General features: G+C 34.4%; 2 protein-coding genes across 2 annotated transcripts; both read left to right on the forward strand.

Annotated features, from left to right (window-relative positions):
- Positions 1-3,895: 3,895 nt before the first annotated feature.
- On the forward strand, positions 3,896-5,273 carry LOC132170435 (histone H2AX). Its single transcript, XM_059581421.2, has 2 exons — positions 3,896-4,204; positions 4,890-5,273. The coding sequence occupies exons 1-2, from the start codon at positions 3,992-3,994 to the stop codon at positions 5,109-5,111; spliced, it is 435 nt and encodes a 144-aa protein (XP_059437404.1). The 5' UTR covers positions 3,896-3,991; the 3' UTR covers positions 5,112-5,273.
- Positions 5,274-7,749: 2,476 nt separating this feature from the next.
- LOC132170631 (stress regulated protein) lies at positions 7,750-10,688 on the forward strand. Its single transcript, XM_059581678.2, has 7 exons — positions 7,750-8,028; positions 8,689-8,907; positions 9,046-9,132; positions 9,390-9,536; positions 9,651-9,677; positions 10,067-10,162; positions 10,264-10,688. The coding sequence occupies exons 1-7, from the start codon at positions 7,807-7,809 to the stop codon at positions 10,462-10,464; spliced, it is 999 nt and encodes a 332-aa protein (XP_059437661.2). The 5' UTR covers positions 7,750-7,806; the 3' UTR covers positions 10,465-10,688.
- The last annotated feature ends 1,072 nt before the right edge of the window (positions 10,689-11,760 follow it).

The following is an 11,760-nucleotide window of genomic DNA, read 5'->3' on the forward strand; positions in this document are numbered from 1 at the left end:
TTTGTTATAATTTTTACATTTCTTTTGAAAATAAAAATATTAACAAACAATTTAAATACAAAACACTCTAAAAAATATAAAACAAAATTTAACTTTTATGTCATATTATAATATTTTTTTTAATAAAAACAAAAAATACCCCAAAATTTATCTTTTATTCATTATTAGTCATTGTTCCATTTTCCTTCCTTCTGTCATTTTTTTTTTAAAAATTTTATGAGTAGCTTTAGATTTGGCCAATTACTATAAAGTCATGTGACAATTTAAATTAGTAAAATAATTCAAAAAAAAAAAAATATTTTGATAACCAATATTTTGTTTGCTTAATTATTTTACTAATTATTAACTGTCACATAAATTTATAAATGACTTTGTAGTAAAAGTTACGAGTAGTGATTAAGAGAACACTAGCATGCATGAACAGTGTGCACGCCTATGTTTATATATATATATATATATATATATATATATATATATGTGTGTGTGTGTGTGTGTGTGTGTGTGTGAACACTGGTATGCACATTGTTCATGCACGCTATTGTTCTCTCAATCACTATTCAAAAGTTATAATACCCGTAGAACCACTCATTTACTTAAGAAAATATTCGAGGTATATTTATAGACGAATGTAACAATTTATAATTGATAAAATAATTTTTTTTAAAAAGCGATAAGAAATATTTTTATCTTAAGTGTTTCATTCAATTATGATGAGCACATACTATTTTAAATAACTTTTTTTATAAAAGTTCAAATATTCCTAACACCACTCATTAACTTATATTCAAGCATAGCATCATTGACTTGTATCAAGCATGACTGAAGCAAATAATTGTTTTTCCTGTCTTGATAATTTAATTAAGAAAAATGTCCACATTGACGAAGTCAAAAATATTATATTTATGGGTTCTAAAATTGTATTGTTTAATGATTAGGAGACAATTATGATTAAGCTATATTTGTTGCTTTCACCTTGGTTGAGGAATTTATCTGACATCCACACATGTGACACTCGGAACCTCTAAAGTCTAACCTGACCTATAATGTTTTTTTTTTTTTAGTGACCGACCTATGCTATGATATTAACCCAATAATGAGTGTCAGATTTTTCAATATTAAATTAATACAACAAATGATAGTAGGGCAATTTATATTACAATACTTCTCATTCACAAAAGTTCATTATATTAAATGGCTGCAAAAGTGACACTTGGAAGGTTCGATTATCGACGGGTTGTAAGAAGGCTGCCTACCAAATTGGCAAGAGGGCCGGCGGTCTATGGCCAAGGGGCCAATGACCCGCAACTAGGGTTTGGTGACCTGAGCGCATTCTTGTCAAAATACAACTCCCAACAACTGATTCCCTACGCTAACTCATCCAACAACATGTCACAGATTACTGACGAAAATTTTTGAAACATTTTGGGGGCATTTGTTCATGTATGCATAATTGACCCTACTATCACTTTGCCAAAGTTCTCTCATGCCTCACAAAAACGGACTTGAGCGTCAATACTCTTGACGGGTTCACCACCAACGAGCCCTCTAACCTATTTCGAGTGGCATGCAATCACTCTACTAGCAACACTTGTTATTATGAGGTTCGCCCACTTGTAGAAAGTGGGCATGCTTCAAAGAAGAAACATCCAGTTTGATGGTTTCATTGAGGGGGCACAAGCCTGAAACCTCATATTTCCACAAAAAGGATTGAAATGAGAATGTTGTCCATTGAAAGAGAAAAGGAGCTGTAAATGGGATCTCCTTGATGGGCTCTTTTAGCTTAGGAATCTTTGCTGCCGAGTGCGTAGTTGCTGGATCTCACTATGGAAAGGAATTTGGAATGGCTTGATTTGACCAAGGAAAACTTGAACATCCATGTCACGTGTCTTCTCCATGGGCCCAACTCTATGGCCCATTTATTATTATTATTATTATTATTATTATTAGTAGAAAATTTTACATATTCTTTTCAAATTAATAGATAATTCTCAATGTTTTTATAAATTGAAGCAATGTCCCTTCAAAGTACCAAAAATTTACAAAATATTCTTACAAAATTTTTAGAAAAAAAAAATAAACTTAAGGCTTCTTTCATTGTAATTTGTATTTTCTTCTTTTTGGTGGGGGAAGAGACCTAACGCTAACAGCAGTTGAATGGAACTATATACATAAAGCGAAAAGATGAGAATGGCTGAACTGAAACAAGGTGCTACTTCACCATCCCTACAGGTCCCAGCATAAACAAATATAATAATTATAAAGGAAAAATGCATATACCCATCTATCAAGTAATTTGCAATGTTTTTCCAAATTTTAAATTTAATTAATGTACTTTCAAACTATCAAAAAATGTCAACGTACCCCTTTTATCTTTCAAAAAAGACAAAAATATCTTAAAAAAAATTTAAAATAGCAAAAATATCCTTATAAATTTCAAGGTGGCCATGGTGAAGACAGTTGCTGTGAGTTCACCATTTTTAAAAAATTTTAGATGTTGCTATCATTTAGTTTCAAATTGATTGTCAGAAAAAAAAAAAAAAAAAAACCGATTACCCTCAGTGCACAATTCATTATCACCATCTAATTAAAAATTTATTATTATTTTTGTTCTTCATTTAATAAAATAATAGCCTAAGACCCAATTTATTTCAAAAAAATACAAAATAGCATTTTAATATTTTTGATAGTTTAGTGTTTTTCTCTAAAAGTCACTTGTATTGGGCTTATGAGTTGTGGGTTTCACAGTGGCATGGAGGTTTGAAGAAGGTCCAGAAACCAAATCCAGCCCATATTGAAAACATTTCCAGAAAACCAACACAAAAGGTTGATAAATGAAAAATTAAGGAAAAAATTAAGGTTTAGCCTTCCCACCTACTACCACCTTCATATTTACGGTACCAAACTTTAAAAAGTGACACACGACTCTTTCTAACAACCAACCCGTTACAAATAAATTACTCTGTTAGTAATGGGCATCAAAATGGACCAAAAAATAGTCATATACATTGCATAAATAAAAAAAATTAAGTTTAGCCTTCCCACCTACTACCACTTTCGTATTCACGCTACCAAACTTTAAAAAATGGCACACGACTCTTTCCAACAACCAACCCGTTACAAATAAATTACTCTGTTAGTAATGGGCGTAAAAATGGACCAAAACATAGTCATATACACAACACGTGACTATTTTGCGTTTTAACTTTCTAATTTTTTTTTTTTTTTTAAAGTAAACAATTGAAAACAATTTGTGAAAATGGTTTGGCAACCCCTTTTACAATATATGCTTTACAGTTTAGGGTCATTCTCAGCAACTTGTTGTTGAGCATCTTTCTTTGTCTTACCCATTCTAACCCCTATCTTCTCACCAATGAATAAAACCTCAACACAAAATTGCAAATCTGCTTAAAAAACAGGGTTGAAATCAAGGAAAAGGTAGCATATTCAATTTTCCAGCATCAGTTTGAACATCTCTGCTTTTGGACACCTGATTTTGAGATACACCAAATGGGGCTTCAGCCCCATTTTGCACTCTAGGGTTGTCAACCACATGATATTAAAAATATGGACATATGTCACTTTTATAGACTAAATTTAAAAAAATTCCTCAAACCTAATTTAGAAAAAAACTCTATCCCTACCATATAACTTAATTTAATCAATCTTTTAGAATCATAGCATTAAAAGTATTTATTGTACAAAACCCAAGTTACTAATGCACCGACGTCGTTTTAATGCACGGACTCAAAAGCCCGCGAAAACGAAAAAACCAAAAGCAACTCGAATCTAAGTGCGGGTGCCACGTTGGCTATCCGCATGATGGCCCTCTCGACCAATCAGATCACACTTTCACTGCCTATAAAATCCAACACCCTCATTTCTTTTGTTCAAGCGTCACCTTTCATACCACGAAAAACCAAAAGTACCAAAGCTAGGGTTAGGGTTAAGGTTTCTGTGGCATTTTCTTTTGTTGGAGTTGTGAATCGGAGAGATGAGTTCGACGGGTGGAGGTGGTGGAGGGTCGACTAAGGGCGGGAGGGGAAAGCCCAAGGCTTCGAAGTCAGTGTCGCGGTCGCAGAAGGCTGGGCTGCAGTTTCCGGTGGGCAGGATCGCCAGGTTTCTCAAGGCTGGCAAGTACGCCGAGCGTGTCGGCGCCGGCGCTCCGGTCTACCTCTCCGCCGTGCTCGAGTACCTCGCTGCTGAGGTCCGTTTCTTCGCTTTTGGTTTTGGTTTTGGTTTCGGTTTTTGATTTGATGATTTTCGTTGCGATTTTTTTATTCTTTTCAAATTAGGGTTCCAAATGGGAGGTTTTGTTTGCTTTAATTGGGTTTGGTTTTGATGGATTGCGTGAAAACAGGGGATTTTTCTTTAATTGGGACTTGATTTGATTTATGTGCAGACTAAATTATTGTTATTTTGTCTTTAAATCGGTTTTGTTTGGCCTAACTGGCTTTGATTTGGTGGATTTTGTTGGTGCGATGCGGGGGATGAAATTAGGTTTTTTTATTTAAAGGTTTGGTTTTGCTTTGGGCTTCTTGGTGGTGAGCTGTTGAGTGGTGTAACCGGGTTTTATTTTGATGGGTTTTGATGCTTGGGATGAAATTGGAGCTTTCTTTGGAGATTTGGTGCTGTTTGGGTGTCTTGGTTGATGTTTTTGGTTTTTTCGAAGTGAAATCGGTTTCATATTTGTTTGATTGTGTTGATTGGATGGGTGCGAATCACTAATTAAAAAAAGTATGATTCATTTTCTTATATTCCGTTTGTCTAATTGGATCCAAAGTTGTGATTGTTTCATTGAATTCAGTTCAATCTCAGTTAAAACAGAAACGTTTATTTTGTGGGTTTGGAGTTTTGATCTGTGTTTGATTGTGGAATGTGTGTATATTCAGGTATTGGAGCTTGCTGGGAATGCTGCTAGAGACAACAAGAAGAACCGAATTGTGCCCAGGCATATCCAGCTGGCAGTAAGAAACGATGAGGAGCTGAGCAAGCTTTTGGGCTCTGTGACCATTGCCAACGGAGGAGTCTTACCCAATATCCACCAGACCCTTCTACCTAAGAAGGTCGGCAAAGGGAAGGGCGACATTGGCTCTGCTTCTCAAGAGTTCTAGGGCTTTCTAGTCTCTTTCATTCGTGGGTTTGCCATAGTTTGTAAAATAGATGTGCTTTTCAGTTTTCTGCTTTTGTCATCCGAATTTTGAAAGTTATCTTTTTTGTTAAAAAAACGAAATCTGTTAGGTTTCTCATATATGTCCAATTGGCCTATTTTTGTTTGTTCTCTTCAATTAAATAAAGACGAAGGTGACATATTGGTTGAAGGGTATTCATATGGGAGGATGGTTTTGTTGGTGAAGTTAAGACTGGTTTCTTGACATAGCTTTTTGCAGTTGCGAGTGGATAATCTTATTGCAATGCACATTCCTACCATTCGGGTTTACTTGGAGCGCCAATTTTAGGATGTCTAGGGGAGAAAGAGCTTCGGTGATGGTATGTTACTGTTAGGTGTCATTTGAGCAGAATTGTGAAAGTTCCTGTGGGTGCCAAATGCCAATGGCCTTCTTTGTTTGGTGGACGGACTTAATGGAGCTGGTGGGTGGGTTAGTGAAAGTTTGGCTATGCCAAAAATCATAGTGCCAAAGCAGTCCTGTGAGAGGTAGATGGATTGGATTCACTGCGAATTAGTTTATTTGGGCAGTTGAATAGTGGTAATTTGGAAGTAATATTTGGGGATGATAATTAATAGTAAACGTAAATTTAATTATTTAATTAATATTTTTTTTTATTTGTAGGGGTTTGTATTCATCATTTTTAATTTCGATATTATAACAAATTATTATTTGTTTAAACATTTAAATTAATAAAAAAATTAATCTTATAATTAATATTTTAACATAAAGCACAATCGACACTTCAACTGGATATTTTGTGGAAGCACAGCACGTGCGTTGAGAGGCCAAAATAACTCACTGCGTATATATTTAAAAGTAGGGGTTGACTTCAGGGGGTGAAAGAATTATCTGCCTACCTTTACGAAGGTCTCAGCCAATGATCGAGTCCAAATGATGCCCAACTGGTGTTCTTTAAACTAAAGGGTATAGCTAGGAAATTTAAAATGTTATTCTAAATTTAGGAACATTATTTTAATATAAAAGAGTCTTTATTAGGAAGTTTATTTAAATAGAGAAGAACAAATATTTTACTTCTTTAAATTTAAGAAAAAGTGCCATAATTTTTAATTTTGGGAAAAGCACATCTATCCTTTCTAAAAATCAAGCGATTTGCAATTATTTCTAGACTTTTTAATTGATACAATGTTCTCTCAAATTACTATTGGGGTTCTTTTGTGCAAATAAATGACAAAGATATGCTTCATAATTTATTTAAAAAAAATCATTTTTCTTCATTTTTGTCTTTCTATTTTTCTTCAATTTTTTATTAGAGATATTTTTGTGTTATTAATTTATTATTATTATTTCCATAAAATGGGACGACTGTAGTCTAAAGGAAACATTGCAATAATTGAATGCTTAGGGGTCATTGCAAATTAATTGGTTGTTAGTGGGGAATAAATGTACTTTTGCCTTTAATTTTCTTTTAATCGGCTTTTTCTAACTTTCTCCTTTGATGTTATTCCCTATCACCTACAGTATTGTACTGGGAGCAATTGTTTAGGTCGCGACAACACATCGGACAAAGATAGGACCAAAAAAAGATGGGTGGCTTGAATGCCAAGCTTGCACCATGGGCATTGGGCAAGCCGAAGGTGTGGCAATTTGGAGGTGGCTGAACCTTTCATTTTGACCAATAGGGTGGTTCAGCTAATCAGCCACTTTTCGTGGTGGTGTTGGTGGGCAATGAGTTGTGGTATTGAGGGTGACAGTTGGAGTAGGCTTAAAAATACATTTTAGGTTTTCAACATACAAGATGATGTGATAAAATTTAGACTATTCATTTAAAGTAAACAAAAAATAAAAAAGTATTGCATTGGATCTCAATCCCTTGTCTTCCTCAAGCATTTTTGTCACTCATTTACTCCGTTCAACCCTTGTCGGTATTTCTTTGTTAATATTTTTCTTATGCACAACACAAGTATATTTTTTTGGCATAAGATAGCATTTCTCAATTGACAATGCTTGCAAAAGTTGGTTTTTAAGGTGGTTTTATCTACATTTTTGGGGCAAGGTCAGATTTAAACTTCTCCTCCCACCTCAAAATCTTTCACTGACCTAAGCATTATAGGCATTTCGTGTCATCACAACGAACAAACCTCGATGCTCATTACTATTTTCTTTTGCCTGAGAGCCCTCTCGACTGTGTAGTTTACTGCATCATAAAACTCAACTTCTTTTCTTGATCGACATAGCAAACTAAGATTTTCTGTGGGTATGGCTTAATTTTTTTTTTTTGTTGACATTATATAGCAATCTATATACTACAAGCATAATGTAATATAATAGAGATAATTCTTTTATTTTATCTCTAACATTTTTTTTTTTTGTTACATTACTATTCACTCAATTTTTATTTTCTTTTTCAATTATTTTGTGAAAAATTACAGTTTGTTTGTGTATGAAATTGCCAAACCCGTGAATGGATAATTTGTTCTCTTTGCTTGTTTTGTAAGCAAATTTCATATTAATAAAAAATTTATGATTTATTTACTCTATAATCTATATAAGTACAAAAAATACTTTTTTTTTTTTAATGATGTTTATCCTTTTTATGCGAATGGTTGAGAATGACTGCAACCAAAGTCTTAATTCTTAAACAAGTTTGGCAACTAATGGATTCTTTTGTGTTTTTTGAATGGGAACTGTGGCCTGTTATGCGGGTTTGTCATGTCGCCCTCAACTAAGACTGCCAGCGTTCAGAATCATATGCTCGTCTGAGGTTGTTGTCTCGCGGCGACAAGCTTTGGAGCAACTGGACAAGAAGCTGGCCGACGGGGATGACAAGGCAGCTCTCTCATATGCTAAGGACTTGCAAGGGAAGCCCGGAGGGCTTCGGGTTTTTGGGGCTGCTAGACAGGTTGGGAGAATTAGTTCTTGGTTTAGTTAATGTTGTTTTTGTTGTTGTCGTTCTTTTGGTCGACTTGTTAGAAATTCTGGTGGGAATTGCAATTTTTCTTCAATGATAATCATCTTGTTGTGAAATAGAGGAAAAGCTCAAGGCTTTTTAATCTGGGAGCACTCTAGCTGCACTTCACGAATTTGTTTCATGCTTCCATCGACATTTCTGGATCCAAATGGAAGAAGATCAGGCATTTTGATTAGGATTGTCTGCTGGGTTATGGATGAATTCAAATAGGGGGTTGTTATATGGCTAATGCTTGCTAATTGGTATTCTATAGATGTGGATTAAGTTACTGTTTTATGATGCTGTATTGTATTCTATAGAATGTTATATTTTGAATTACTTCAATAAATTAGCTTCTACAAATTGGCAAAAGATGTAGTCAGATTTCTGATTTGGAAACAGAACTAAGATTGCTGCTTAGAATATAGTTAAGGATCATAATACGGAATTCAATGTTCCTGTTAAGGGTTATTTGGTTTGTTTGTTTAATGATTTTTGGGCAAAGGCTATTGCAATTCATGGTTGGTTAGATAGATATGGTGCTCAGCGAGTGCTTGTCCAAAGTTGAATAAAAATAGTTTCTTTTACCATACGAGGGGATCCATGATGCAGGTGCCCCAAAGACTCTATACCTTGGATGAGTTGAGGCTGAATGGAATAGAAGCATCATCTCTTTTATCACCAGTGGATACAACACTTGGTTCGATTGAAAGAAACCTGCAACTTGCTGCTGTTTTAGGAGGGCTTTCTGCCTGGAATGTGCTTGGGTTTAACCCACAACAAGTTCTATATTTTTCTCTGGGATTACTGTTTCTATGGACACTGGACTCTGTAATTCCCTTATCTCTTCTCTCTCTCTCCCCCCACGCCATGTCTGTGTTTTGGCTGAATTCCAAAACTATGTTGTGTTATTCTTGGAAGTACTTAAATTTCATTCTCTGACTCTCTCACTGAATTGGTTGTTTATAGGTCTCTTTTGATGGTGGTGTTGGTAGCTTGGTTCTTGATACAATTGGTCACACATTTAGTCAGAAGTACCACAATAGGGTTATCCAAGTAAGATACACCCTCAGAAGCATTCTATTTCTGTGTATAATTATCCAGCAATACCGTGTTGAGAGCATTCTGCATTTATGTGGTGATGACATCCATGTATGTTCTTGTTTCAAATGCCATAACATATTCAGGGGCGTCTCCTGTAAGATTTTTGTTTTATATGTTCATTAGCAGGATAACCTATCTTCTGATGGGTTTTAGTATCCTATCTCATACCAATGAGCTTGAAGTAACCATCATATGGGACCTCTGTGCAGCATGAAGCTGGGCATTTCTTAATTGCTTACTTGGTGGGTATTCTTCCCAAGGGATACACACTATCCAGCTTGGAAGCTTTGAACAAGGAAGGGTCTCTCAATGTTCAAGCAGGGACCGCATTTGTGGATTTAGATTTTCTTGAAGAAGTAGGTTGTTTTCTTTAATCTGATATTATATTTCTTTCTTCTCCTACTGTTCTTTTTTATGTCTCACTGCTGTTGTTATTGCCTCTTATTGTTACCACCTTCCATGTCACACAGGTAAATGCAGGGAAATTATCATCAACAGTATGTCACAGACTACAATATATTGCTGTTTGTAAACATTGTTAAACTACCAGTTGTCCCAAAAGCTTAAGCTGATAGAAAGAGGTAAATTTAATCATTTTAAGCTTTTGGGACAACTGGTAGTTTAACATGGTATCAAAGCCAAAAGGTCATGGGATCGAACTTTGATTCCAGTTCACCCCCCATTTAAATTAAATATTTTACGTATTGGGTTTTACCTATTAAAAAGGAGTTTGATCCCACACGTGAGGGAGGGTGTTAAACTAATGATTTAAGTGATTAAATTTACCTCTTCCTATCAGCTTAAACTTTTAGGGCAACTAGTAGTTTAACAAACATATTGCATCTAATGTTGCTCTTGAAACCTTCGAGTTTCTTTTCATCTTTAGACGCTGAACAGATTCTCATGCATTGCACTGGCGGGGGTGGCAACTGAGTATCTTTTATATGGAGTTGCTGAGGGAGGCCTTGCTGACATAAACAAGGTTTTTAGTAGTCTCTTTATGATTAACATGCAAATAGCTAGCTGATCAATGCAATTACCCATGTTACTAATTGAACATCTCTGTCAATCAATCATTAACAGCTGGACATGTTACTCAAAGGCTTGGGATTCACTCAGAAGAAAGTGGATTCTCAAGTAAGATGGTCTGTACTGAATACTGTCCTGCTTTTGCGTCGCCATGAAGTAGCTCGAGCTAAACTTGCAGAGGCCATGTCCACTGGCAAATCTGTAGGATCTTGCATTGGCATTATAGAGGATTCCATCGACCTTTCAGAAATCTAACTGCAACTGGGTCAACATTTGTCTAATTATTATGATCTTGGGTGGGGAATTATAGCAGGTTTAGGCCAAGTGAAAAGGTTGTGATATAGAGAAAAGGCAATAGTTCAATGCATTAATTCTTTGAAAATTCTGGGGATTATATGTTGTGAATGACCATGCCTCCCCATAATATTTTAATTACAGTAGATTTAAACTGCCTGTGCTGACAAAACGTTTTGCTTTCATTACTTGTACAATTCAAATTTAGGGAAAAATGCTATGGAGGTTCATGAGATAAGACTTTTCATCAAATTAATCACTAAATTTCAAATTTTATCTACTTACTTTCGAAGATTTTAATTGTTACCAAATAGATCTTTCCATTCACCTTCCATTAAATTACTAACAATTGTGATGTCATATCTAATCAAAAGGCAATACGGGTCCATTTTTAATATGAGGAATGATAGGGATCCAACTTTTTTGCTAAACAAAAGTCCAACTTTTGCCTTATTTATTTTTAAAAAATAAAATAAGATAAAAATTAGAAAAAATGTTTGAAGTAACCCTATCTATTTTTTGTCTTTCTTTTATTTGGTATTTTTTTAAAAATGAAAAATGGTATTTTTTTCATAATAATGTCATTTTTTTAAAGAAAATGTCATTATTATGAAGAAAAATACCATTTTTTATTTTTTAAAAAAATACTAAATAAAAGAAAGGCCAAAAATAGATAGGGTTGCTTTAGACATTTTTTCCATTTTCTATTTTGTTTTTTTTAGAAAAAAAAAAAGAAGGTAAAAGTTGAACTTTTGTTGGAAAAGAAGTTGAGCCTTTAGCATTTATCTTTTAATATATATATAACCATATGTGAAAATGGCCAGCATAGCCACCCCGAGAGTAGGGGCGGGTGGCTGGCTTGATGAGAGCGGCAGTTGGATTACATTAATCGCTCATATGTATGACTTAGTCATGTGTGAATTAAAAAAAATAAAGGCGGAATTTAATGGAGGGAGCAACTCAATATATTTTAGAATTTTGTAGATCCGAATTGTAGCAAGTTAAAGGTTTAAATGTAATTGGTGTTGTGGTTTTGGGGATGAAGTTTAATTTTTTTTTTTTGAACAAATTATTTATCCATGGATATAATAATTAAATGGGACAAAATGCTTCGTACAATGTTATAGATATAATTTGAAATCTTCACAACTCAAAAATTATCTATGACATACACAATATCCTCTCGGGTTATTATAAGATAATATCTATAAAAAATTCAATGTCAGTTTTAGATTTATAGCAAATTCCGGCGAATCA

This window comes from Corylus avellana, chromosome 1 (genome assembly GCF_965113065.1).
Source record: "Corylus avellana chromosome 1, dhCorAvel1.hap1.2, whole genome shotgun sequence".
NCBI lineage: Eukaryota > Viridiplantae > Streptophyta > Magnoliopsida > Fagales > Betulaceae > Corylus > Corylus avellana.